The sequence below is a fragment of the Meriones unguiculatus genome, chromosome 12, assembly GCF_030254825.1.
Source record: "Meriones unguiculatus strain TT.TT164.6M chromosome 12, Bangor_MerUng_6.1, whole genome shotgun sequence".
Lineage (NCBI taxonomy): Eukaryota > Metazoa > Chordata > Mammalia > Rodentia > Muridae > Meriones > Meriones unguiculatus.
Window position 1 is genome coordinate 40,191,408 of NC_083360.1, and position 27,118 is coordinate 40,218,525.

Here is a 27,118-nt window from a genome sequence, read left to right on the forward strand (position 1 = left end):
TCACCTATATACTTGCCAAGGGGAGATCAACACACACACAAAGGGATTCGACATGTTCAACAGATTTGATCAATCATCCACCTCTGGAAGCAAGATGTTTCTGTGTCTGTGAAAGGAAGATTAACAGAGATCACACAACTCAGCTAACCACAGAGGCCAGGCAGGGCTTGGGTAGCAGCCAAGGTCACCTGCAGTGACAGTTACCATTTCATTACGTGCCATCCTGTGCTAGGGCCTGAATTATTTTCAAAGTCAATGGCTGATGTAGCATATCAAAGCTTCATTTGCAGACTTTGTTTTACATGAAAACTAATTACCATTATTTTTCTAATGGAAAAAAATATATTCCAGATAATACCACATCAGTAGGCAATCATCTTTTCTTTCCCTTCACAATTCTGCAGTAGTCAATCATACTAATCATGGTTATTTAATCTTTCAGTCTCCCACTGAAGGGCCGCTGAGTGTTATTCAGCTCTTGCTATTACAAAATAATGCTGCAAGAAATTATCTCCGACACCATCACAGACTCTGGTAAAGGAGGTTTTATGATAGATAGATTTCTATTTGTAGGATTTCTGATGCAAAGAATAATAAATATACTTGTAGTTTGGCTATATATCACAAAAATTCTCCATTAAAATGCTATAGTATTTAACATTCTGCTCAATAACACACTGAAGACTCCCCACAGATTAGCCAGCAAAGGTGATGGGCAAATTTCTGAAATGTTGTCATATAATATGTAATAAATGAGAATTCACTGTAAGAGTAATTAGTATTTCACATGACGAAGTTTCAACTATTTTCAATAATTTATATACCATGTACACTGGTTTTCTCTCTGCATCATCTATGTATTCCCATCTATGTATCAACTTAAATCTGCCTTCTCTATTTCTAAAAGCTCTCTCCCATGTAATATTTGGAGTTTTATAGTCTTTGTACTACCCTCACTTTCATATTTGCTCTTTCTCCACCTCATCTTGCTCCTGGATTGCTTTCTTATGTCTTTATTCTTCATGCTGTCGTTCAAGTTTTTACCTCCACAGTAAATTTATTATTCTCATTAGCACATCTTGAGTTTGAGCACAGTCAGAAAATTGTTCACACATGTTTTCTGCCTGCAATGCCTGGCTTCAATATGTACATGTTGATTTCTGATCTTGAGATTTGTTCTGGTGTATTCTGTGAAACATGCACAGTTTTTACTTTTCTTCATGGTCATTCTAGGCCCTACTCATTCATGTTCACTGCCCTTGCCATTGAGGGCTGTCTGTACTGGATTCCATATTTTCTGTACAACTGGCTTGAAGTTTTCCTACTGCTTCACTGTACTGGCTGCTATAATTCTCTTTAAGGCTTCAAAATATACTTGAAAAATCAGTAAGGCTTTCAATTTCTCTGGCTTTCAGATTTTCTTGGATCTTCTTGTTTGTTAATTTTTCCAACTAAACTTTACGAACAACCTAATTTGTTCTAAAACAAAACCTAACTGAAACAATGGTACCAAATCTACCTGTCCAAGAGTGTGGCCTCTGATTCCACAAACAGATATATTGTTATATATATTTGCAGGATTTAATTTTTTAAAGTGCTTTGGATATTTTCTATGAAGTTTTTGCCTAGAATCTGTCATCTGTGAGTCACTCATCCATCTATCTATATATCCATCTACCCACCCATTCATCCATTCATCCACCTGTCTATCTTTTCAGCTAGCCAGCCAGCTGTGCACATCATAGCTATGTTCTTATGTTCCTAAGTACATAAAAAAGATCACGCAAATTAGCAATGCTTATTACAAAATTAAGCTACTACTCATTAATGCATGAGTTACTACCTGGTTATATAATAGTCTCAAATATGTGAGATGCCAAGCCCTTGGATATAATAAGTTTCCTACATAAGCAGTTTGTTTATTGAATGTGTGAAATATTAGAAGATATTTTTCAACATCTCATGGATAAAACAGGCTGATGAAAGACAAGCCTGAAAGACTAATGAGTTCATGGCCATGAAAAATCATTCTCTGTTGATTTAAGTCTGTTTAATAGCAAAACAAACATGATGCCTGGCTGATGAGATTAGTTCTGGTAGGAACTTAGTTAAGATTGCAACAGAAGAAGTTTCCTTAAATTCATTACATAATTCTATTCCGTCTGATGTGATTTATATGGGAAAGGGCATAAATAAGTGTTCCTGTTTACCTGGGTTCAGGTTGGCTTCTGGAATTGCATTAAATGCTCAAAATCGCAAACATTCTTACTCACCAAAAACAGGTGACTACAACGAAGGCAGAAGCCTCGTTTCCACAGTGCAATAAAATAAGGACATTGCAAGGAGGAAACACTTACGTTCAGAGCATTAAACGTGGGCAATCAAGTCCTACAGAAAATCAGTGCATCTCAGCACAGCTGTATTGGAGGCAAAGGTGATGTAATTACCACGGGTACATATTTATTTACTTCCTTAAATTTTAAAATGTAATTGGGCTTTGGTAACTAAGGTAAATTTGACTTTTTCTTAGGCCAACAATAAGGACTCGTTATACCAATTAACTTAGATAACAGGCATTTAAAACAGATTCAGTGAGCTAACATTCATTAACCCCAGACCTTGACAAAAAATAAGCTCAAGGTTTTTCTCAAATAAAATTTCACATTGACAAATTCAGTTCACAAAAGATAGATTTGCACTTCATGGAAATACAAATCATTAAGAATTTGTTTGCAGAGGCTGGAGATATGGCTCAGTGGTTAAGAGCACTGGCTGCTCTTCCAGAGGGCTCAGGTTCAATTTCCAGTACCCACATGGCAGCTCAAAGCTGTCTGTATTTCCAGTTCCAGGAGATCTAACACCATCACACCAATACACATAAAATTAAATAAATTATTTTTTAAAGAATTTGTTTGCAAAACTTAGGAGAAAGGAAGACTATTATAAAGACTTTGCATCTCACAAATATAAGGTTTAGAAACTACCCATTAACAACAACAACAACAAAAAATAGTGTGATGAGTATTTGACAAATGCTGACATAATTTTTTTCTTCCTTTATACCTCCCAGAAGTCAGCCATTCCAGTGTGACTACAAATGTTACAGCTCCCAAATTTTGGCCATAAACAAATTTGGAAGATAATTTGTTTAGTTTTGATCATACCTCATGCTTTGGGTTGTGTTGTCTGGAAAGACATCAAAGAAAGAAAAGGTGCTGATGTGGCTGGATTGCTCCACCCTTACAGACAATTCATAGAAAATGCCGCTCAGTTTACATCAGGCTATGTGGAAAGATGTACTGAATTAATATGAAGTCTTTTCTGGATCAGTGGAATATGTCAAAGACCATTCATGTGTCATTTTATTAAGAAATATCTTTGCAAGAAAAATTTACTTCCCATATTTAATAAAACATTAGATGGCCATTTCTGTATCACACTATATTTCAAGTTGTTATAAAATATTTTCAAGTATCAAACACATATTGGACAGAACAAAATTTGATGTGAAACTAGGAGTGACAATACAAAACTATTAATGATGTAGAAAGTTTGTCCAAGTAATATGTGTGTGCATGTGTGTAGAAGACAATAAATGTGCCAAGCAGAAGCCAGAAGGGTGCACTGGCTGTCCTACTCTGTCACCTACCACCTTATTCCTTTGAGGCAGGCTCTCTCACTGAGCCTGGAGATTGTCACTTCAGCTAGACTGGCTGACCACTGAGCTCACAGGATCTATGTGTTTCTATCTACTACACAAAGGGGTTATGGTGCACAAAGGAGCCAGACCTATCTTTATATACAAATCTGGCATGTGGATGCCTGGCACTCAGCCATTTCCATACAACCTGCGTGGATAGATTTTAGAGGTAAATGCCAGACTTTTACTAAAAATATTCAAAATATAAGTACTTATATAATACAACGAATCACACTGTTTCATTTACTTAAAATTTTATAGAGACACTTTCTACATCCTCTCCAGCATGTGTTGTCACTTGAGTTTTTGATCTTAGCCATTCTGATGGGTGTGAGGTGGAATCCCAGGGTTGTTTTGGTTTGTATTTCCCTGATGACTAAGGACATTGAACATTTAAGTGTTTCTCCACCATTCAATATTCCTGTGTTGAGAATTTTCTGTTTAGCTCTGTACCCCATTTTTATTTGGATTATTTGATTTGTTGGTGTTTAATTTCTTGAGTTCTTCATATATTCTGTATACTAGCCTTCTATTAGATGTAGGGTTGGTGAAGATCTTTTCCCAGTCTATAGGCTGTCATTTTGTTCTGTTGACTGTGTCCTTCAACCAAAGAATGGATAAAGAAATTCACACAACAAATTTTACTCAGTTATTAAAAACAAGAAAATCATGAAATTTGCAGGCAAATGGATAGAACTGGAAAAGATCATGCTGAGTGAGGTAACCCAGACCCAGAAAGACATGCATGGTACATACTGACTTCTAAGTGATATTTGATATTAGCCATACAATATAGGATAAACATACTAAAATCCACAGACCTAAAGAAGCTAAGCAACAAGAAGGACCCTAGGGAAGATGCTTGATTCTCATTCAGAAGGGAAAACAAGACAGACACTGGAGGCGGAAGTGGTAGAAGAGAGGGAACAGGACTGGAGCCTACCACAGATGTCCTTTAAAAGACTCTACCCAGCAGGGAATCAAAGCAGATGCAGAGACTCACAGCCAAACTTTAGACAGAGCACAGGGAGTCTTATGGAAAAAGGAGGCTATAAAAGGACCCAGAGGGAACAGGAGCCACACAAGAAGACCAATAAAGAAGAAAAAAAGAAAAAATCAGGCCCACCAGGAACTGCAGAGACTGATGCAACTACCAAATAACATACATAGAGAGGGCCTAGAGCCTCTCTGCTCAGATGTAGCCCATAGACAGCTCAGTCTCCATTTGGGTTCCCTAGTAAAGGGAGAAGAGACAGTCTCTGACATGAACTCAGTTGCCTGCTCCTTGATCACTTCACCCTGGTAGGGTGACCTAGCCAGCCCAAAGAGGAAGAGGATCCAGGCAGTCCTGATGGGACCTGATAGGCTATGGTCAGACAGTAGGGGAGGAGGACTTCCTCTATCAGTGGACTAGGAAAGAGGAATAGGGGAGGAAGAGGAAGGAAGGGTGGGACTGGGTGGAGATGAGAGAGAGGGCTACCACTGGGATACAAAGTGAATAAATTGTAAATAATAATAATAATTTAAGAAAAAAAGAAACTTTCTAGATGCTTATTTTGGATTGTGGGGAAAATGGAGTTTGAAAAGATTCTTTTCTGGGTTCTGTGGACAAAGTATACTTATAAAGCTTAATAAATGCAAGCTCTAGATAACAAGTGGCCATAAACTATCAGCCTATCCTGGGTAGCATGTAACAAAAGTTTCACAAAGTAAATTCACCTACTCTAATGCAGGGTTCCTTTGCAGAAGCTTAGTGGAATAGAGAGGAGCAAAAGCTGAAACAATGAGCACTGTCCAATGAGTATACAAAACTACATGCAGCCACCACAGCAACCAAGCAGAGGAGTGAACTGAAGCTAGCCTTCAGTTTTGTTATCTGCAATGAGAAGTTCTGTCTGGTTAGCAGAAGCACCCTCTGGATTAAGTACTCACGTTCACGTCACCTCCAGACGCTGACTTCACGGGGTCCTCATCACTATCTGCACCCGACTGACTGAGATGCTCAGCCTAGAACACAGACATGCACCCCACCATCAACTCCAGGGGAAAACAAACTGCAACAGAGCAGGCATACCTTGAAGCTACTAAGGCAAACAACACTAAAATGGCCACACTTTCAGGCAGTGTAGACTGCAGAGTCCATACTCATTCACCTTATGAACTAGAATGCTGTTTCAAAACAGCTCTTAAGCAAAGCATTCCCTCATTTCGAAATCACACCACTGACCCACAACTCATGAGGGGAAACAAACAAACAAACAAACAAACTTATTTTGCCTCTTTTTTTGTTGTTCTTTTCCCAAAGAATTTCTTTAATTTTGAAAATATTCAACTTAAAAATAGCAGTGTCCATCAACTGACAAAGTTACATCAGCAAATCAACTGATTAACTAGGCTTTGAAGATTTCAAGGTTTTAATCTTTACGTAGTTAATGCATTGAGTGTTCACATAAACCATTTACCAAACAGCTGAGTCCCTCTCTATCTATAAAACACAACCAACAATATACCAACGGTCACACAATCAGGTAGAGAGAGCTAACTGGAAAATTCAATTCCTTGGCCTCCTAATGAGAATCTGGGGCATAACCTAAGAATTCACACTTTTCAATTAGATCTTAAAATGACACTTAGGAATGTTTTGAAAACAACCAGTTTAAGAGAATAAATGACATCAAAAGTGATGTAGGCATTAGAAAATTAAAATACAAAACATTTGCCCTCACTTGCTTCAGCCAAAATTATTTCCCTTTATATACTTTATTGACATTTTTATGGACATTAAGTCATTTAGTCTTCTATATACACCCACACATATTCTTCCAAAAGGCAATATACTAAAATATTACTTCAGTTTGAATGCTTTCTCAAGTCTCCATTCTTAGATTTTATTCTATACTGAGGCATCCACTTGCCTGTCATCACATCACAGGATTTTAAGAATCATTTTAAAGTTACTTACTCAATATGCTTTTAATAGATTAAACAAATTCAAAGTCACACTTTGCTAAGCATCGTACAATGTGAACCAGCAATTAACATAAAGGACGTGGGTGTTAATTCTAGCACTGACTAAATTACAAAGGCACGAGCTGCTTGGCCATATTGATGTGCCTGTAGGATGTAATGACAATTCTTCTCTCTCAGTTTTTTAGGGACACTAGGCATGGGTGCATTTAGCATGCAAAAATCTCCAACTATAACAAGGAGAGAGGGAAAGTGCAAGAAAGCATATGCATAACACACACACAGAGTAATAAATGAAAGATGAGGAGCACAAAAAGTGAAAATGACCCTAGAAGTCCAACACAGAAAATAGAAGCTACTGCAGAAGGGAACGTTCTTATAATGAACAGAGCGAACTGTGTAGTACAGGTGACTGTCACTGAAAGGCCCCAGGTTCCTGGTGTCTGTCCTTCCTAATTGTCAAAAGCTACAGGTTCTCCAAACCCCAAGCTTTGGCACTTGCCTTGCTGGCTAAACCAAATGCACTCCTACCCCTTTATTTTACTTTATTTGCTGGGGATTGCCTCCCAGTGAGGGAGCTGCAGAATCAGCAAGATCTAAGGTGAGGGGTGGGGAAGGGGAGTTTTGTTATGAACTGGTGACCAAGGGGACGACAGAAAACACAGTCCCAGCAAGCTCATCTAAACAATACCAGGAACAAAAACACAATTAAGAGTCCTAAAGAATTCTGCTTCTTTAACTTCATTTATACTTGACATGAAAGAAAAGAATCTGGGAAAGGAAGGGGGAGAATAGGAGGAGGGGGTGAACTACTTGAACTACCTAAGGCTAAAAAGAGCTCACTAATGAGACATACCCTGAGCACAAATTTTCAAAGAGCGCAGAAGAACATGAAAAAGAGCACAAAATATATAATTATATAGCCCATTCTTCAGAAATCAGAATGAGGAAACCATTACAAGGTTTCAGGAGGAAGGAAGACTAGGCATAGTTCAAGACATGAGGGTTTTGCTGTTCCATGTCTGGAATTCCACGCAACTTATATCTAGTAGAAGAAGCTGGTTGCCTCTACAGCTGGGCAGAACTCAGTGAAGTTCAGGGACGCTTGGCAAAGCACCTTCTAAGATTCGCCACCTTCACCATCAAGCATAGGGTAAATCATAGTACTAAGGCTGCAGGTTGCAGAAGGAAGGATCAGGAGATGCCTGGGCAGAACAGAGGTGCAGGTTTATGAAGCGGAGCGGAGAGACTTCCTCTCTTCTTATAGAGCCATACAGGTGGAGAGCCTGTCCCAGCTGAGAGAGTGGTGTTACTGTCAATTATTTCTATTAGTCTTTTCTTTTGAAAAACAAATGTATGTATGGCATATATGTGTCTTACATATACATTTTCCTGGCTTTCCATAAGGAGCTGGGGAAGCAAACACTCCTCTTACTCACTGAGCCACTACTTTAGTTTCAACTTTCTATTTCTATTTGAGCCATATTTATCAGTAAGGAACACATACTATGTGTTTGTAAAATACACTTACTAAAAGTGTATTGTATTCTTTGCCAGATAATTAGAAGGCATTCGTGATTTTGATGTTCTTGTAACTGAATACAAAAAAAACCCCTTCATTTTATGAGTTTAAATTATTGTACAATATTGCTTCTATATTGTGAATATAAAGACTTATTTAATAAAGAATAACAAGATAAAAGCAAGTAACTGATAGTGTTCTGAGATTTCACATCATGTTATAAAGGTAGAAAAACATTTTAAAACTACAGAAAATGGGCCAGTTCAAGAATAGATACAAATGGTTTTGATGAAACCCCTCTAGACTTCCTGCCTTAAGCTGGAAAGCTACGATCATTTGCAGGGACACTGACCATGATATTTAAACTTAACAATGCAAGATTCACTCATCCCTATATCCAAGAGCTGTGTGCTGAGTTTTGAGTCATGCTGTATGAGTGTGGACACCTAACCAGGCTTCCTTGCTTGGCTTGGGGAGGCCAGAGGTTTTCAACTCTACCAGTGAGTAAACACCTTCATATTAAATAACTGCCTTAAGTTCTGGTGAAGAATCAATATTACTAAATAGAATTACTTTAAAAAATCTTGAGATAGGTAGGTTAAGTAGAAATATTGGGAGAAACTCTTTTGTACCACACATTGTCCCAGCATGTGACTTACCTTACTGCTGCTCTTTTTATTAACTTTGAAAAACCCCAGAAATTTTTTCTTCTCTTTATCTGTCTCATCATTGCCAAGTGATGACTTCCTGAACATTTCTGGAGGTGGAAAAAAAAAAGTAGTACTGTTATTTTTTTTTCAGCATTTGAAACATGAGATTAAGTACTTCACTTGTTAAAACCTTAACTGAATCCTTTAATCTGTTAGCTATAAGAAGAAAATCATCGCGATTTCCTTCAAAGCCTTCCGAGCCACCTCAAAGCTCTCTGGCCCAAAGGAAATCACATGAAGTTCTTATACAGGTTTTTAGTGACTAAGGCGGCATTTTCTCTGAGAGTGGCTTTGTTCTTGTGGAAGATGAAAAGAACCAACTCAATGAAAGTTCAATAAGGATGCTTTTCAAGAGAAGGCTAGTGCAAACTGTCATTTTGCATTTTCTAGTAGCTGCACTAAAAAATAAAAGTGAGCTTTAATTATAATTTTATCTAATTGAAAATAATTAAAATGTTATTGTTTTACCATAGCCAATATGAATGAGACTGACTGCTTACACTTGCTTTGGTCCTGAGTCTATGAAGGCAGTGTTCATCTGAGGCTGACAGTGTTTGTCCATTTTGACTACTTAAATTTCTGAGAGCAACAGATGGTCTGTTGCTACCCAATCAAACCGCATTGCTCCAAGGGCTGTGATTTCAGTTTAAAAGAACCCCAACACTTTGTCTTATAAGGTATAAGTAAGATAAAAATGCTAAATAAATCATGAAGCCTCTGTTCTTTCCTAGAGCATGGAGGAACACTGAAAAAGACTGCTTGGTTACTGTTTAAACCAGATATCTGGGGATACTGGTCATAACTGTCTCCATAATCTTTTTTTCTATATTTAATTTAAAATTTGATTTCTTTTTTACGTGTATGAGTACTTCCGTACAATGAATGCCTGTGTACTAGGTTGCATGCCTGGTGTCCACATCAAGTCCCCCACAACTGGAGTTCCAGATGTTTGGGAGCAGCATATACACTCTGGGAACCAACCCCAGGTCCTCTGAGAGAGCAGTAAGTGCTCCTAACCACTGAGCTCTTTTCAGTCCCAGATTATTTCCTTTTTAAGATGACATTCTCCTATTTGCCTATTCTGGGCTTTCATTCACCATACCCTTCTCTTCCAACACATAAAGATATGACAGAGTTGAGAAAAACAAAACCAAACAAAACAGCTATTTGTAAAGGGTAGAAAGATAAATTTTCCTAGCTCAATTTGCAGGACAACCAGACTGCTAGACCACTGGTGTGTATGCTTTCTTGCAGGATCTGACAAACTGATATGAGTATATTAACCCAAATTCAGCAAACACCCATTAATATTTGTATCTAATGATGTATGGCTTCATATCTAAGCTTAAAAAGAACATAAAAAAACAATGTATTTAAAAAATATGTACAAAATAACACTGTCTACTCAAAAAAGCCAAATCCAGGCCCAGTGGTTCTTAAACCATCCTGCAGGAAACAAAGCCTTTGTCCTGTTTGGGCAGGTCAGGGCACTTAATGACATGCAAGGGGCTTAGATAAGGAGATTAGTGGGCTCTGCATCACAAAGCAACCGAACCAGAGGACTGGCTCACATGACAGAGCTGTACAGATACATATGCACACACATAATTATAAGTTAGTCACATCAAAACCCTCAGTGAAGAACTAGAAAGAAAAAAAATATCTTACACCACAAAATAATATATCCAAACTATGGCATGCATTAACATGTATATTTCTAGTTTATACTAGTTTTACAATTGAATGGTATATGACAAGGATATTTTAAAATTGTAGAAACCCAGAGATAAACAAGAAAGAAAATATATGGCTATCATAGGCCATCCTACAGTAACCATCAGCAAGCTAAATCTTTTGTTTCTCTCCCAGAATAGAAAGTTACTGGTCACAGCACTGAGGCCATCCCATGGAGAAGGGTTATGATGACCCTGGAACCAGAACCATAGTGTTTGGAGAGGTTACTTCTCATGCTACTACCTAACAACTGTATGGCAAAGTAGGGCCTCAATCTTTAGCCCCAACCTGGGCCTCAAGCTGCTGGAATATGTTCTAAAGGCTTTGCCTATGGATTGGTCAGAGACTTATAAGAGGTTCCTGATTTTAGGTGAATGCCTTTGAAAGGTAAGAGCAAAGCAAGAGAGAGCTCTGCATTGTCATCAAGCTAAGTCTCCGTAGACAGCTAGGCTGTCCCACCAGGGCAATGAGCTGTGAAAACACAGATTCCCTGCAGAGCATGTGCTTTAGGAGCTGGAATCACAGCTCTAAATGGATGTCATCTACGGGAGCATGACACTTACTTTCAAGGCTCACATTTAATTGCCAACAAAGCAATTACTATTTGGACACATCAGTGTTGGAGATGCTGATAAAGGCATGAGAGGTGGAGAAAGTGAAAGGACCTGAGAATGTAGTCCAAAGCGCCGTCTTGGTTTAGATGGAAAAATAGAAATTAGGCAGTTCTGTGACCAGAAACAGGCCACTGAACAAGTTACTGGAAGAACATGGTCCCACATGGTCCATGTGGGCATTCTCACCCATTGTCCATCTCTAAGGTACAGCACCCATCACTAGACTCTAGACAGTGTAGTCAAGGAAGAGGCAGTAAGAGCCTCAGTCTGCCCAAATCCCCAAGGAGAATCTCCCAGAATGTCTAAGGCAGTCATGTGCATAAATGTCCTTAAAGGATACTTTCTTGTGTGCGAATTCTGTTGACGAAGCAGGTCAGCTGTGGGCTGGTAAAGGGGGCCACTCAGCCCAGCATTCAGACAATCTATCACAGACTGGGACTCATGTAAATGCTGCATTTTGTTTTACTAATTTTTTTTAAATAAATTTTCTATCAAATACTTTTTAGCAAAAATGACAAACTTCCTGCCAAATATAAAAACTCATTGCAATATTCGCTTTTGTGTGTGTGTGTGTGTATATATATATACACACATATAAACATATATATATACATACATATATATACACACATGTTTATATGGGTATGTATAAACTCTAAAAGGCTCATTAAAATCACACTTCATATGTATATGCTTACACAAATATGTACAAATACATGCACATAAATATATTTACCCCCTCTTCATATATATGTGTATGCACATTTATGTAACATAGACTTTCCAAATCAGTGCCAAATTTGAACTAACCCTTTGCATACCTATACTACTATGATATATAGGGTTCAATTTCAAGCCCATTGCGAATACATACTCTGCAGCAGGTAGGATAGACCTGGGCAGGAAGTACAAAAGTAAGAACAAGAGACAAGCTGAGGCAGTGGAAACTGATGTTATTTCTATACACATCACTATCATCTGAAATTCTGAGCTATGAATTTCCTGTCTTCAACACTCTCAGCTATTTCTATGGATTAAAGTCACATAGCAAATTCTCACACAAGGTATAGTCTTCTCCAAAAAACAAACAAACAAAAAACAAAACAACCCCCCCCCTGGGGAACTAAAAACTTAAATCATAACCTCATATCAACTCAGCAAGCCCGCTCCCATCCCCAAGGTGCCTCAAGCCAAACTCAATTCCTTTGAGGTCTGACATACATATCACCTGCGTGCACCCTCCCATCTGGAGCCATGCAGAGTGCAGCCTATGAGCTCACTGTACCTTGACAGCTCAGGGAAGGCTCAGACTGCGTTTTGGTCAGAAGAACTGGAAAAGGCAGGCAATGAGAAAATAAGAACAGCTTGGAGGTCTGCAGCAGCCCAGACCAAAGATCTAACTACTCCCCCAGCCTCAACTATAGGTTACATCATCCACAGAAGCAACAAGGGTATGTGCAGAGCTGGCCTGTATCTCCAGACCCTGTCTCCTAGCCTCAGCACAGGCTGCTAGGCCTGCTGTGAGCACAGGGGGCAGCAGAGCCTTGGGATTCTTCAAGCTGAGCCTTCAGACAGCAGAGGCATTGGGCGGTGGCAGCTCTTGCTGCTGCCCCCTTTTCTCCAGCAGCTGCAGGGCTGAGAAAAAGGCAGCTACCTCCTGCTCCCTGCCTTCTTTCAAAGCCCCCCTCCCCCAACACACACGATGGCAGCCCTGCTGGTCAGCGTCAAAAGACAAGGTCCGCGTCAAAAGACAAGGTCCGCAAAGGACACCCTCTAGAAATTCTTTCTTCTTAGGTGTTTGATGGTCAGCAGGATGAGATAAAGACTCCTGGCAGGATGGTAACCAAGGACATCAAAAGAGGGAGTAGTACAGGTGAAAGGCATCCAGTTGGCCTTGGGCTTGGAGGCCTCCTCACTGTGGGGTGGGGAAATAGATTGCCATGACAGTGAGCTGGGTACTCTGGGTTGTTGGAATATCTAGTTCCAGTCAAGAGCAGAAGTGCTAATTGGCTACATTTCCTGTTCTGAAGCTTTCCTTGCCATTAGAGAGCTGTGCTCAGTGTCCTGGCCCTGCTGAAGGCTTCAGCTTCCATGCCTCGGATAACTGTGAGCAGTGGAGCATCTCCTTAACAGAGAGGCAGGCTTGTATGACTTCTCCAGGAAGCAGTTCAACTTCTGTTCTTCAAGATATGTCCAAGCGTGCTGTGTCACAGAAGGCTAAGTGTGCAAGCCTTTCACTCTGGTTCCTAAACATAGGGCAGTTTTTCTTTTTTCCTTCCTTTTCTTTCTTTCTTTTCTATCATTGTTTCTTTTTTTCTCTTTTTTCATTTTTTTTCTTTCTTTCTAGGAGACATTTCCTTTTCCTTTTATATTACAAAAGAAAACAGCATGACCCCCAAATGTCCAATAGTCCAAGTTTAAACATAAACAGACAAACACACTCACAGCAACCTCGTCTATGTCACTGACGCTGGGAGTACTATTGTCTATGTTTTTAAAAGATACTGGATGGGAGATCATGCACGCTGCCCTGAGTTCAATCTTAAGCACCACCGCATCAGCAGCAATAAAACTTGACTAGATGCAATATTCTAAGTGTCAGAGCACTCTTCAGGAGACTAATGACTCCATGTACCTTATACTTCCTGCACTAAAACCTTTTCTTCTATGTCAAATGAGGAGATAAACTGAGAATCTCTGGGAAAGGAAGGGTTGAGGTGTGGCAAAGGGTGGACCCCTAGGAAATATACTATGACTCTTGTTTTCACAATATATTTTCTAATAAAAAACAATTTTTAGAAGAAATTATATAAGAACCTATATTTTAAGGCCATAGAAGAACATATGAAAGACAAACTGCATTTTTCGAAAGTCCAATTTATCTGGAGAATAACTAAGTAATAACGCAGGCAGCAGTAGTGTTAGCCTAGTTTTGTAAGGGCTCCCCTGCAGGTAACCTTGGCTGCTCTGGCTTCATAATGGCAACATCCATGCCACCTTAAAGGGCAGCACACTTGGAAGTCCATCTTAAAACTGGAAAGTCAAGGACTGTAAATTATGTTTTTGTTTGACAATTATTTAACTAAAAATTGAAACCATCATGTCAATCAGAAAAATCTGATTGTATAGTCTATTACTTTATAACAACATCACACAGGGGCTGACATTCATTGATGGCTCTAATGATTGTGTCACAATGGACCACACTCACACCATAGGTACAGCTTTGGCAATAGACTAGTGTAAAATCTGTCTGCTAGACTGATCCCAGGAACCAGAATTGATCAGCTTCAGAGGATGGTTGATGTGCTTCTGGAAACAAGCAGTGACTACAGTGTGGGAGCAATGACAACTGAACTAAAACTCCAGCAGAATTCTAAGTAGTTGCTGAGTAGGAACAGGAAAGGGTGTACTCTCTTCTCACCATTTTTTTTCCTGTTACTTGTTAGAGCTCAGAGGAAGACAGAGGCCAAAGCCATTTGCAGAAGTGGGAGGAGAGGGGCATACTTAGCATCACAGGGTATGGTACCAAGCCAAATTCTTTTTTGGCATACTTCACTACTGGACAAAATCCCAGGTGCCTGAAGCTTCCCATCCCCATCTCTGGGTGGTACTGAGAGCATCAAGGAGAGAATCTAGGTTTTGTGTGCATACCTCATGCATCACTAGGCATCAGGGTATGTACAATGTAGTGAGCCTCACCTCTTCTATTGTCCCACGCATACAGCTCCTTTATGCCCAGTTCATTCAGGGACTTGGACAGCTCCAGCTCCTCCCCGGCAATGTTGTCCCTGAGCAGAACTACGTGATCGGGGCTGACCTCACACTTTGCACAGATGACTGGAAGAATATTTTGCAGTGGCACTTCAGGACTCACACGCACGACAGCTTTCTGTGTTCGCAGGTAGTTCACCACCAGTCGCACAGACTTCTGCAAGAACACACCAGACATGAATTCTATGAGTGCATCTTCCCGCATCTGCTTTAATTTCTGTTTTAACTCTAGGATTAAGTACAACAGGATTTTTCCAGCCCCTGGTCATTCTTTCACAAAGTTCGTGGGTCCTGGAAAAATAGCATAACGCATACTGAAAAAAAATAAATGTACCGAATATTAGTTGTTTGTTAGAATCTTTCTTATTAATTAGCAACTGCTAAATAACAAGAAGAACTGACATCCACGAGGCACCTAAATTTAAACTCTGTATGCATACAGCCTTTCACAGATTCTGCTAAGACTTAGGCACAAAACATACATATACTTTTTCCTAAAGGAATTCTGTTTGCAAAGGGTATGAATAGTTTTAGAATCAGTCTTGTAAAAGAAAAATGCTTGCTAAAGAAGTCAAAATATCCACATAAATATATAAATATATATATCTTAAAGGTATTATATATATATAAAGTACATATAAGGTATGAACACAGACATATGTGTGGATACAGATACACACATATGTATGTGTCTGTATATATATGTATGTATATACATATATATATATGTATATATATACAGACACATACATATGCACTATATATTAACAAGAAATACATGTAATATTTTTCAAATACCAGACATAACAATCAGAAAGAAAAACAACCTCTCTAAATTGGATGATCATAAGTACCTACAGCGGCTCTAAGTAGCTTATCAAAAACTTGTAGGAATCAAGGCTTCCTGCAGACTACTTCGGGTCATCCTCACTGCTCTCCACAGGGTACAAAGAGTTTGCAAAGGTCAAGATAGCGTGTGTGAAGTGACAGATGAATGCTGTGGTCCTCTTAGACTCTGAGTAGCAGGCTTAGTGGACTTAATGAGCTGGAATTTAGGAGGAATATTGAGGCACCACTCCAGCGTGGGATTCTCAGAGAGGAACTGTACACACAGCCTGGGCGTAACTCTCCCTGGAGCCCAGGCAGTTAAGAGAAGCCATAGGATGTGAAGAGGTCCCTTCTCCATGAAAGGACTTTTGTCTGAAATACAATGAGAGTCTCCTACATTCTTAGGGTGGGAAGGCACCAATTATATTTTATTAATCACCAAAAGCTAGACATTCACTGGAAGCAATTACTGGCCTTACTGCCAGTTTTGAAAGCAAAAATACTGTGCATATTTCCAAGAATCTATTCAGGTAGTACTGCTTTAATTAGAGCCTGAAGACCATATTACAAAGCACTATAAGAATTTAAAATTAGTTTTACTTGATAACTTATGGCTGCAACAAAATGACAACTAAGATATTTCCTGAATACAACAGTCTAAATATTCCTTAAACATTTAAAATTTAAATAATATATTTTGATCATATTCTTTCCCCACTCCTCTCAGGTCCTTTCTTCTTTCTACCCCGCACCCAAATTCATCCTCTCTGTCTCTCCCTCTGTCTCTCTGTCTCTAGGTCTCTCTGTCTCTGTCTCTGTCTCTCTATTTGAGAACCAAAAGAAAACAAATAGCAAAAACAGAAATTAAAACAATTTTCAAAGGGCCTATCTCTTGTCTCTAAGACGGTAAACTCTTTTATGGAGCTGTGTCTTATAGGGTCAGAAATCCAGAAATATGTGTGTCAAGATAGAAGTTACTAGTTAATAAGTAAAATTAATAAAACTGAAAACTCCAATTTTTATTTTTACCATAGTAGCAGCAACCCAGGCCTCTCTAGCGCTCCTGTGCACTCACACACAAATCTATATCTCTGTATATTCCCAGACAGAACGCAGGCACCACTGACCTCAGGCACCTTCGTTAGGCCAGGTTTAACTTTCTCTTCGGGGACTTTTTCTTTCAGAAGTACAGTGTGTACATTCAAGGACCCAATCAAAGTGTTTGGCTTAAAACTCAAAGGCTGTTGGGTCTCAGAAGACCAGATCTCCAGGACATGGTGAGAAGGATTCAGGTGGTTCTCAAGGCAAAGTTCAACCAGAAGGTCCATCATTGCATGGCTGGAAAGGAGAAAACAAAGCATCATTATCAGGACTGCCTGTAGGTTCCCTTCTGTCTAGATGAACAAGCTGAACAAATGGACATGTGGATGTGTGAAAAAGCTAAACTCTTGTAGAAAAAAAAAGATGGAGGGAGAAGAAAGTAGTAGCAATTTAAAAACCAAGTTCTTATGCACAATTCTGTAATGCCATGTTAACAGTTTCAATGCTAACTAAAATTACATGTTAGTAGCCCATCAAAATCATCATAATGCAAACATGAGTTCTATTTCTAGTTAAATCCATGCATCTCCTAGATTAACTATCTAAATTCTATAAGCAAAACCTACACAACGTGTGGTTCCATGGCACTAACTTTTCAGTTATTTGTAAGTGTAAAGTATCAAAAAACAAAATTTTAAGTTGAAGAATTGATAGGCACTTGGATGACCAACAAGGCAAAAAAAAAAAAATATATATATATATATATATATATATATATATATATATATTATTCAGCAGAAACTGAGACTCTACAAACTCCAAATTAAAGAAAAATGGGAATCTTGAACATACTGTAACAAATAAACAGACTGAATCAGTAATTAAAGTTCATCTAAGAGGAAAATCTAAAACAAAATGGTGCAATGGCAAATTATACCAAATATCCAAAGAATAATATATCAGTGCTTCTTAAACTCTTCAACAACAGCAACAATGAACACCTCCAAACTACAACACCAGGGATGAAAACACAGGGATGAAAAAACGTCAATAAAAATAGTAACAAATACAATTTAACAGTACATTAAAAATGAGTATATTACATGAACAAGTGGGATCTATTCCTGGAATTCAAGCCGGGTTCAATAAATAATAAATAATGTGATAAATAAAGAATGTCATGTATCATACCATCAAAATGAGCCATAAACATGCACAAATATATCTCAATTCATTCTAAAAATAGTTTACAAAATCCTGTATCTATTCATGATTTTAAAAATCTCCTATCACCATAGATATCTAAGAATTGACTGCTATAATAAAAAACTCTCACATACACAGTTAAGAAATAAGGGAGAATGTGTAAAAGTACATGTTGAATTGAGAAAATATTACAGATCACTTACTGGTCGTTACTAGGTCATTTATTTAAAAAGTTTTAAAATAAATAAATCTGGTCCCAATTTAGAGAAAACCCAGCAGTGAGTGGATGTCCCTGTCCTTCCCTCCTTTGTTCTGAGTAAATACAATGTCAAAAGAATCTCCCAAATCCCCTACTTTGCATTCACATATACCCAGAACATTTTGGTTGGTCCAAAGAAACACTCAAGACTATCTCCAGGACAATGCTTCCCATCTTCTTTCTAAGAGGACAGTAACAACATGTGCTAAGCAGTACAAAAATATTTCTCATGAAGTTGGTACCTGTGTCCCTAGGATATTGGATGGGAGGGACCAGAGGCTGGTGGCAGCCTATGATTTGAAGATGTTGAGTTTGGAGATGTTCATTTGTTGCTGAAGTTGAAGAGTTTAAGATGCACTGGTATGTTATTCTTTGAATATCTGGTATAATTTTCTGTTGCATTCTTTGGTTCGAGGTTGTCCTTTTTTGATGATGTTTAATAAAGTAAAATAAGTCTGGGGTAAAGCTCATTGGCACAACTCTTGACTATTATGAAAGGAGCCCTAGGTTCAACATGTAGCACTATGGAAAAATAAAATAAAAGAACAATAAAATGCCATCATCAATAGGCTGAAGAGATGGTTCAGTGGTCAGGGGCATTTCCTGAAGATTGTATCTTGCAGAAGATCTGGATTTGGTTCCCAACATCCACATGGTAGCTTACAACCATTTGTAAGTCTTCTTGACACCCTCTTCTGGTCCCAATGAGCACCAAGAACATATTCAATGAATTTAGTATATATGCAAGCAAAATGTTCACGTATGTAAAATAAAAAAATAGACCTTTAAAAAATACTAATTTCCATTCAATGTCTCGTCGGTAGCCTATGGCTACTATATATTCACATGTTGTTCCAGCATGAGCAATCAGAGCCCTCATTCTGGGGTTTCTAAAAACTGGTAGTTCTGGGACTCAATTTACACCCAGGTCTATAGATAATGATGCCAGCATTGTTTCAGCTAACCCCACTGGGGACTCCATTTCCACAACATAAACATATGAATATAAATTATCAAAGAAAACAAAAAGCACACAGCCACTAACTGCAACCATCCAAACATTAAGGTCTGAAGAATAACCACAGTCCTTGGAAACATATCTGAAACACAAAGTGCAGTAAAAGGGAGCATGCAGGCTTTGGGGCTTTCTCCACTGCAGAGGACACCACCTTTTTCGTTAGCAGAAGCCAATATATGCAACTCTATTTATTGACAGTGTGAATCAATTAAGTCAATGTACATAACATGTGTGCAAATCTCAAACTTTATATCTAAAATGGCATTCCAAGCTTAGCTGACCCATTCCTTACATGATACTGTCCTCTGTCCTCAAGTCAACAAGGAAAGGTTGTAATTTTCCCAGAGAGTGTTTCATCCTGAGGAAGTTGCAGCTACATTTCGACATTTGAGGTGGGAGCAGTTATTAAAAACTAATACCCTAACGATTCAACTTATTAAGTGGAGGGAGAGGGGAGAGACATAAAAGCAGGCAAAGCCCCAAACTCTCGAGAGTATAGAATTCAATAAACTAGATATTGCTCACCATACATATTGCATTTTGCAAAGAGCACAGAGTCTTAAATTCAGCCTTGAGGGACAAACAGGTCCCCATACCTTCCTGGTGCTGAGAACCTACATCCAGCTCAGATCAGTTTTTATGTAAAGGTGAGGAGCTTTGGGGACAGAGAGGACTGAAGCCTTGCTAGATGCTCCACATTGCCCCCAAGCCATCCCTCACTGTGAGAGCCCTGATGGAGCTGTTTCTTGAGGGTTGAGTTGACTCTAAGGGGAACCTGGGTGCATAGAAGAAAACAGGACACTGGATCAATTTATTATGAAGGTGACACTTTATTTAAAAGAGGATGCTCACTGGCATGACTCCTGATGACTTTGCCCCTATATACTCCTCAGGAGCCTGTGTGAAGCAAAGTGTGAGAGGGCCCAGGTCTCTCCCAGTTTGTAGCCCACCTGTTAAATGCTACTGGATGGCATTTAAAACACTCTAAGAAGCTCCTCAGATCTCTACACGCTCCTTTGATACTCCTGAAGAAACTTATCTGGAAAGGGAAGAACAGCCCTCTTCATATTGCAATGCCCAAGAATGGACAAATGTACTAGCTGCCTACAGTCCCTGTGGGTTTCTAATACAGATCCATCAGCTCACAACTTGCCTATGAACAAAGAACTAATGACTCTATGCTATTGGGTATTATGTGTATGGCTACACATGGTCTTAGTAGGTCACTTTGTCACTAGGACACAGAATTTTCCAAAGACTGGCAAGGCTACTTGGCCACTCCTCATCGTTCTCACCACCTGCTGAGTCTGGCTTCTCCTCTCCATGATCTCCTAGAGAAGTACTGGCCTCTGGTCCACAGCTAATCTCTTTCCCATTCTATTACTCAGCCAGGTACTCAGGTAGCCGGTGTGGAATCCTGGGATCACTATGTATAGCCTCTCTGACCCAGGAAAACTGGCTGCATTGCTTTGTGCCTCAGTTTCCTCACTGTAAGGGCATTAGGCTAGCCCTATCTTAAAGGGTTGCTGGCGAGTCCATGAATTAATAGCTTAAAGAAACTAAACAGTGTCAGCCCAGTAGCACACACCATGTCACTATTTGTTAAGTATATGATAGGTTTTTTTCCTTTTTTTCCGTGTGAATTTTATACAGCTATGGCAGAGTATTATAGTCTGTATGTGACAGAGTGCCACTCTGATCTCAGCAAGTGACATCAGACCATTGAACTGCAAAACAGTTTTTCCGCATCTCCCAAGGAATGAAAGAAACTCAACAAGCAAACATACTGAGAATGTCAAAGGCAGAGTCAGGCATGTTAGGAAGTTAAGCAGTGCTAGAGATCTGGCCCCAGTGATGATGCCATAAAGACACCTAGGAATCTGAATAAAAAATGCAAAATATTCCTCTTCCCTACTTCTCTAAGCACCATCTATAATTAAGGTAAAAGCACAAGTTTAATAGAAGAACAAAAGTTATAGTAAAAAAAGGGGAAAAAAAGAAAGTTATAATTAAAAAAAATACAACAAAAGTTTATAGTGACTACCCCAAAAACAAGTTAGCTGAAGGGCTTGCTTACAACTGCAAATCTCTTTTAATTTTTCTCCCATTTATCCTTCTGCATGGCTTTTTCTTCCAGCTGCTTTAGCCCTCTGCTGCCCAGTGCCTTTTAACTTTCATAACACAGAGATGAAACTATTTCTGGGCACTTGTTATAAACTTTAATTTGAAATTTGTAATTTGTTTCTCTTACAAATATTGCTTTCCAAATGTATACAAAGTTCAAAAATTCATCTTGCCTGAGCCAGTGACTTCAGTAAGAAACTGTTATTCTATTTCACATGGCATTTTTCAGAGTCCTACTGAGGGACTAAACAAGGAATGCCACCACTGTACTCATGCTAGTGGCCACTCAGAGACCAAAAGGCCAAAGTTGGAGAGGTCACAAACTAACTGCACTCCTGGGACAGTTAGGACAGAGAGGGAGCTTCTCTCCAGACGGAAGCCTGCTATTACACCATACTCTCAGATGAACAAGGGAGAAAGGCACTGAAGATACTCAGTCTGGCATGATAAGGACAAAGAGGCCTCTCTGTAGACTATATGTACTCCAGTCTCCTTCCTCATGTCATCCAGCTAGTTAGGGCCCAGACTCACTCTCAGCACAGAGTGCCTGGCCAAGGGCAGAGCCAAGAGCATGTTGTTAGGGAAAGAACCTCTGGATGAGCATACTTTCTGAAACTTTAGATCTTGTGGAGACATAATTTGATGGGCCACACCCATGGTATTCTGATACAGCTGAGCTTGGGTGGGGCTAAAAAGCTATACTTCTTCTTTCCCTGGTGGTGTCAGTGCTACAGGTTTAGGGGTTCATCTTTAGAATACCAAACATCAAGACATTTGGAACCTATCTTGACTGAATGGGTCACTAGGGGCTAGGTATGGAAACTGCTTTCACAGGTGTATCTGGACAGTTTTAAAACAAACAATTTGTATGCATGGCCAAATCTCAAATGTTCCAGTGTGTCCTAGTTTCTTGTATGGACCAAGGCCAGCATGTGGCCCTGAGCTCTGGGTGAGGCATACAATGAGGTCAATGCAAATCCTGAGAGAAAGTCCAGTCTGACAGGTTCATATGACATCAAAGAAGCAAGCCAAGATGTAATCAAGGTCCTTGGCAAACAGTCTGAGGATCTTCACTAGGGAACATACAGACAAGATACCATCACGGTCAAGAATAAGATAGGTGACCAGAAATGGGAGTATAGATAGGGAAGTCTTGTGGCCAGATGTAAAACTTCAGATTTGAGCTGAAATCTCCAGCAAGGATCCAGTTTCATAAAACCCTGGGTCCTGGTCAACAAGCATTAGAGAGAGAACAATGGAGTAAAATTCCAGAGACTTGATCTCTCAAGGCCCAGCAGCTGTTGCCTGTCTATAAAAAGTCTAATGATTTGGATTTAGATAGAGCTTCAGGTTGTTAACTGGCAAAAGCCTGCCTTCTTAAGGCAACTAAATTTGTAAACCATCTGAAAGCAATGTTGGTTGGAAATTTTGACCTGAAGAGAAGAGCTAAGCTTAAGCTAGGAATCCAGGAAAACCTGGTGTTTGTCCTGTTCAGTAGTGATGCCATCTGATGTGGGTTACCAGGGCAGGTTTGGACACGTTCTGCCAGAAGGTATCCCTGTTCTGATCACAGTAACTCTTACCCTTTCTTAACTCCACCCTCATTGTCTTTCACCTGCAGTGTCTTAGAAGTTACCTTTCTTCAGTCTCTATAGCAGTAGTTCTCAACCTTCCCAATGCTTCCGTCCTTTAATATGGTTCCTCATGTTTGGACACCATAGAATTATTTTGTTGCTACTTTATAACAGTAATGTCGTGACTGTTCGAATTGTAATGTAAATATCTGAAATGCAGGATATCTTATATGTGACCCCTGTGAAAGGGTCATTCAAGCCCCATCAACCAGCAGGTTGAGAAGTACTGGTCGATAGCATTCTATGTCCAGCTTATAGGAAAGGCACGTGTTTTCTATATGTTGTTCCTCATTTAGTGGATGACTGAGGCAGATTCAACATAATTACCCTTGAGGAACTAATATGGGATGTCTTAAAAATTCATGTAAATTTTGTGTGCTGCTTTTAATGTTTGTTTTTCCTTGTGCTTGAAGAAAATTAGTGCTTAGAAGCCAGGTTTCTTATAACTTGTGCAGGCTGCAGAGGAATGTGCAGGCTCCTCTGCCTCCCTCTACAGTCTACATTCTGCAACATGGATGTGCCTGCTTCTCACGAGGGCTGCTTGGCAAATGCTCTGCTTTCCCTGCCACCTGAGGTACCCTTTTCCCGGTGACACACACAAGTTTGTAATTTATTATTCAGTCTAGATAAATGTACTAGATAAATGTACATTTTAATATTTAGTAATCTACCAGGAACTCACAAGATAATCCTTCCCTTCAGTGGGACTGGAATATTACCATTATCAAAGCAAGCACAGTACCTTCTACAAATGATCAAGCTTTGTGTTAGTGAAAACATTTTCTCTCCTATAGTAGCAAGGCTTGTTGATGTAAATGCCAGACCCTTAATCTTTTTATTTCTTCACAGAAAAGACAGTATCCTTTAATAGGGAAGGAAGAAGAAAAGGAGGGGAGATGGGAGGGAGGTAGAAAAGAAGAAAGTTGAGTAAGGTCACTTTTCTCTAAATAATGATGCTTTTTAATAGCTTCTCCTACAGACTTAATAACTAGGAAGTGGAAGTTCTTGCACTGCTTTACAAGGCTTAAGACATGGATTTCCCTGCACAGGTATGAACTTGTCTTTTCTGTGGTGTTTGGGTACAGTGGTTCTTAGGGAAAGAATTATAGGACTGAACACTGGGAGAGATTTCCCCTATTCTGGAGAAAGGAACACTTGCCTTTCTCTGCCAGATGTCCTTTTGCTGTGTAAACCAATGTGGATGTGACTAATTTTCTACACTAAGACAACACAGCCCAACACTGTCAACACTTAAGAGCCTTTTATGAAGCTCCCCTGGGGCTGAGGGTGCTGTGTCTTCAAAGACATTCTCTTCATGTGTGCCCCCAATTAAAGCAACGGGACTGCTGGCTTCCTTCCCACCCACCATGCAGAGAGCTGGCAACCCCACTCCTAAAGGCCTGCCAGACTTTCTTCCTTAGTCAGGAACTGTTCCAAGCCTGATCCTTATGTCTTAATATTTAAGAACAGATAGGGACTTCTATTTGTGTTTCTAAATTCAAGAGCAGCTCAAAAAATCAAAACCGACTATGATTGCAGACTGGGGTCAGAAGCTCTCTATCACTAGCATGTTTTCCCCGTCAGGCAATGCATGGTTCAGGGCTGGCTACATTTTGTAAACTGTGGTTTAGGGCAAAACAAGCATGCTCTTTGCTAAAGCCACTGGTTTAAGCAGAAAAGGAAAAAAATGTAACAAAAAAAGCAAACAAGAGCCAGGAATCTGACAACAGCCCACTTCTTATTAAAGAGTGAAACACACCCTTGCCTGTAGCACTCAGAGGGAGGCCAGGCACTGAGGATTCTGGGCTGATGCTGGTTCTTCCTGACTCTAAGCTTCCCTGATTAGGAAGAGAACGTTATCTGAATAATTGATGAGGCTCTCAGTAGTCTCAGTAGCAATCTTACAAAACTGCATGGTGATAACTTCTGCTCTTTAGGGGGACAAAAAAAAAACAACTGAAGGTCCAGAGAGCACAATGCATTTACTTGAAAGCATTTTTCAGAAATATTTCTACTTTCTAGGAGGAACACCACCTTTCCTTGTGCTTGTCAAAGAAGATTTGTGTATTATTATCCAGATGCCACAATCTAAGAGAAGAAAAAGCAGTAACTATCAACTGAGACAAAATATAAAAATGGTAAATAAACTGGTAGAATGGCACACATTCTAAACTCATTTTAAAACTATGAAATTTTAAAACATACTCCTTACATTATAAGGCTTTGTGGGAAATGTGTGCTGAATGTAATGGCTATTCTATAAAATAACCAAACACACACAGAAACTCTTGTAGTTCAGTCTTTGAGGTAGGCCTGGGGAAATGCCACAAGGTGTCAGTCCCAAGTTTAAACACCTCCTTTGATGCTAATGTGAAGATTTCCTGCACCCAGGACAAAGGCTGCAAGGAAGAACCCTACTGAAAAATTACTTCTTACACTATGCTGGTGGTAAAACTTTCAATGAGAATGTGATATTACCTATTACAAGTAAAGGCATGGTATCTTAGAGCATAAGAATTCCAGTCCTGGGTGTTTACAGAGGCTGGAAGCAATATTCATCAACATTGTGTTTAATTATCACATAAAGTAATTTTGAAAATTTACTTTTCTCTGAGCCCAAACTCTACCAGGATAGGCTTGAAGTCCTGGCTCCTCTAAAGACGATGGAGAGCCTGGCTGAGCCAGTCAGCTCACACTATTGCCAGTGAGATCATTTCCCAGGCTGTCATCTTTTACCAATCTATACATACCATGCATTCTAATCTTGGTCAGATTCAACATGGAACTAATTACAACATGCTCACACCCATTCTTTCCTTTCTTCCCACACACATGAAAAGGAACACAGGAACCTCCGCCCAGGTGCCAGGATCTTACCTCCCACTGACCACACTCTGCTTCTCCAGTCCACTGGGCAGAACCACAGTGATATCCAAGGTGCTGTTCTGTAGTGCCTCCTTCATGTGGATCAGGCTTTGCTGTGAACCCAGTGTGGCATCATGAGGCAGTTTCTGTTCACTGTGGACATTCTGGGCAACAGGCTTTCCAGGAGGTGGTGGAGCACGGGCCTTCATCTTCCTTCTTGAAAACGAATACACAGAAAACTAGATGAGGCTTTTATGCTTGCCTCCAAAGGACTCACCCTTCAAGGCATTTACGGCTTGCTTCAGAAATACCTTGAGAGCTTTGAGGTCCTTTTAAAGTAGTATGTCAGCGGTCTACAGTACTGACAGATAATATCTTCCACAAACAGGTAAAAACCAAACCAATTCAAAGAAACACCATGGGAAGCATTTTTGAAAGTGCTTCTGAAAAAGAAACATCCTAAAAATATGGTCCCCATCTGGAAAGAACATGTCCTATTTTCTAGCCACCCTGGTCAAGTGTAGGTGTGAGTATCTAAGTTTGCTGTCCTGGCCGTTTCTGGGTTCTTCATGCTGGCTCACCACTAGTAAGCAAGTGGGCATCCCAAAGTTCTTGCTTCCATCCTCTCCAGCTCAAGATATAGGACTAGGTCTAAGGATCTGGATCTGTGAATCTATAATACTGGATACCTTGAGAGCAAATAAAGCCATCCAACATTATCCAGAAAATCCCTCAGTGCGGAACCATAAATATAGACACGGTCATGGATGTAGCTGTGAGCAGCACATGTGAACTGTTGTGAGAGGGAGTGCCCTAACACACAACCCCTTTGCTTCATTTTCACCTTACTTCAAACTATGACTTGAATGCTCCCTGAAACTCAGAGGCAGTTTCCTAGGCCCTGTCAACAAGACACCCACCCGATGGATACTCCAGATAGTGAAGAAAGGCAACTAGCGTAGACACTACATTTTACATATTGAATCATGTATATGTATCATACATGAACATGCATATACGTATGTATAGAAATATGTTTATATAAGCACATGTAAAGCTATGTACATATCTATGTAAATGTATATGCATTAGTTTATATACTAAGGCCTTAATTTATAAAGA

The 27,118-nt window shown here is 39.6% G+C and overlaps 1 protein-coding gene across 9 annotated transcripts in view; it reads right to left on the reverse strand.

The window, feature by feature from the left end:
- The window catches only part of Cobl (cordon-bleu WH2 repeat protein), a 245,682-nt gene that overhangs the window by 126,559 nt on the left and 92,005 nt on the right, over nucleotides 1-27,118 (reverse strand). For 3 of the 9 annotated variants that reach the window (XM_060365695.1, XM_060365688.1, XM_060365690.1), the window contains exons 2-7: nucleotides 26,009-26,212; nucleotides 16,977-17,187; nucleotides 14,950-15,178; nucleotides 12,533-12,577; nucleotides 8,849-8,946; nucleotides 5,633-5,707 (exon numbers count right to left, since the gene is read on the reverse strand). In XM_060365695.1, coding sequence (XP_060221678.1) covers nucleotides 5,633-5,707; nucleotides 8,849-8,946; nucleotides 12,533-12,577; nucleotides 14,950-15,178; nucleotides 16,977-17,187; nucleotides 26,009-26,212 — 862 coding nt within the window. The remainder of the gene's footprint in view (nucleotides 1-5,632; nucleotides 5,708-8,848; nucleotides 8,947-12,532; nucleotides 12,578-14,949; nucleotides 15,179-16,976; nucleotides 17,188-26,008; nucleotides 26,213-27,118) is intronic. The other 6 variants (XM_060365696.1, XM_060365691.1, XM_060365697.1 and 3 more) reach the window with 4 other exon arrangements.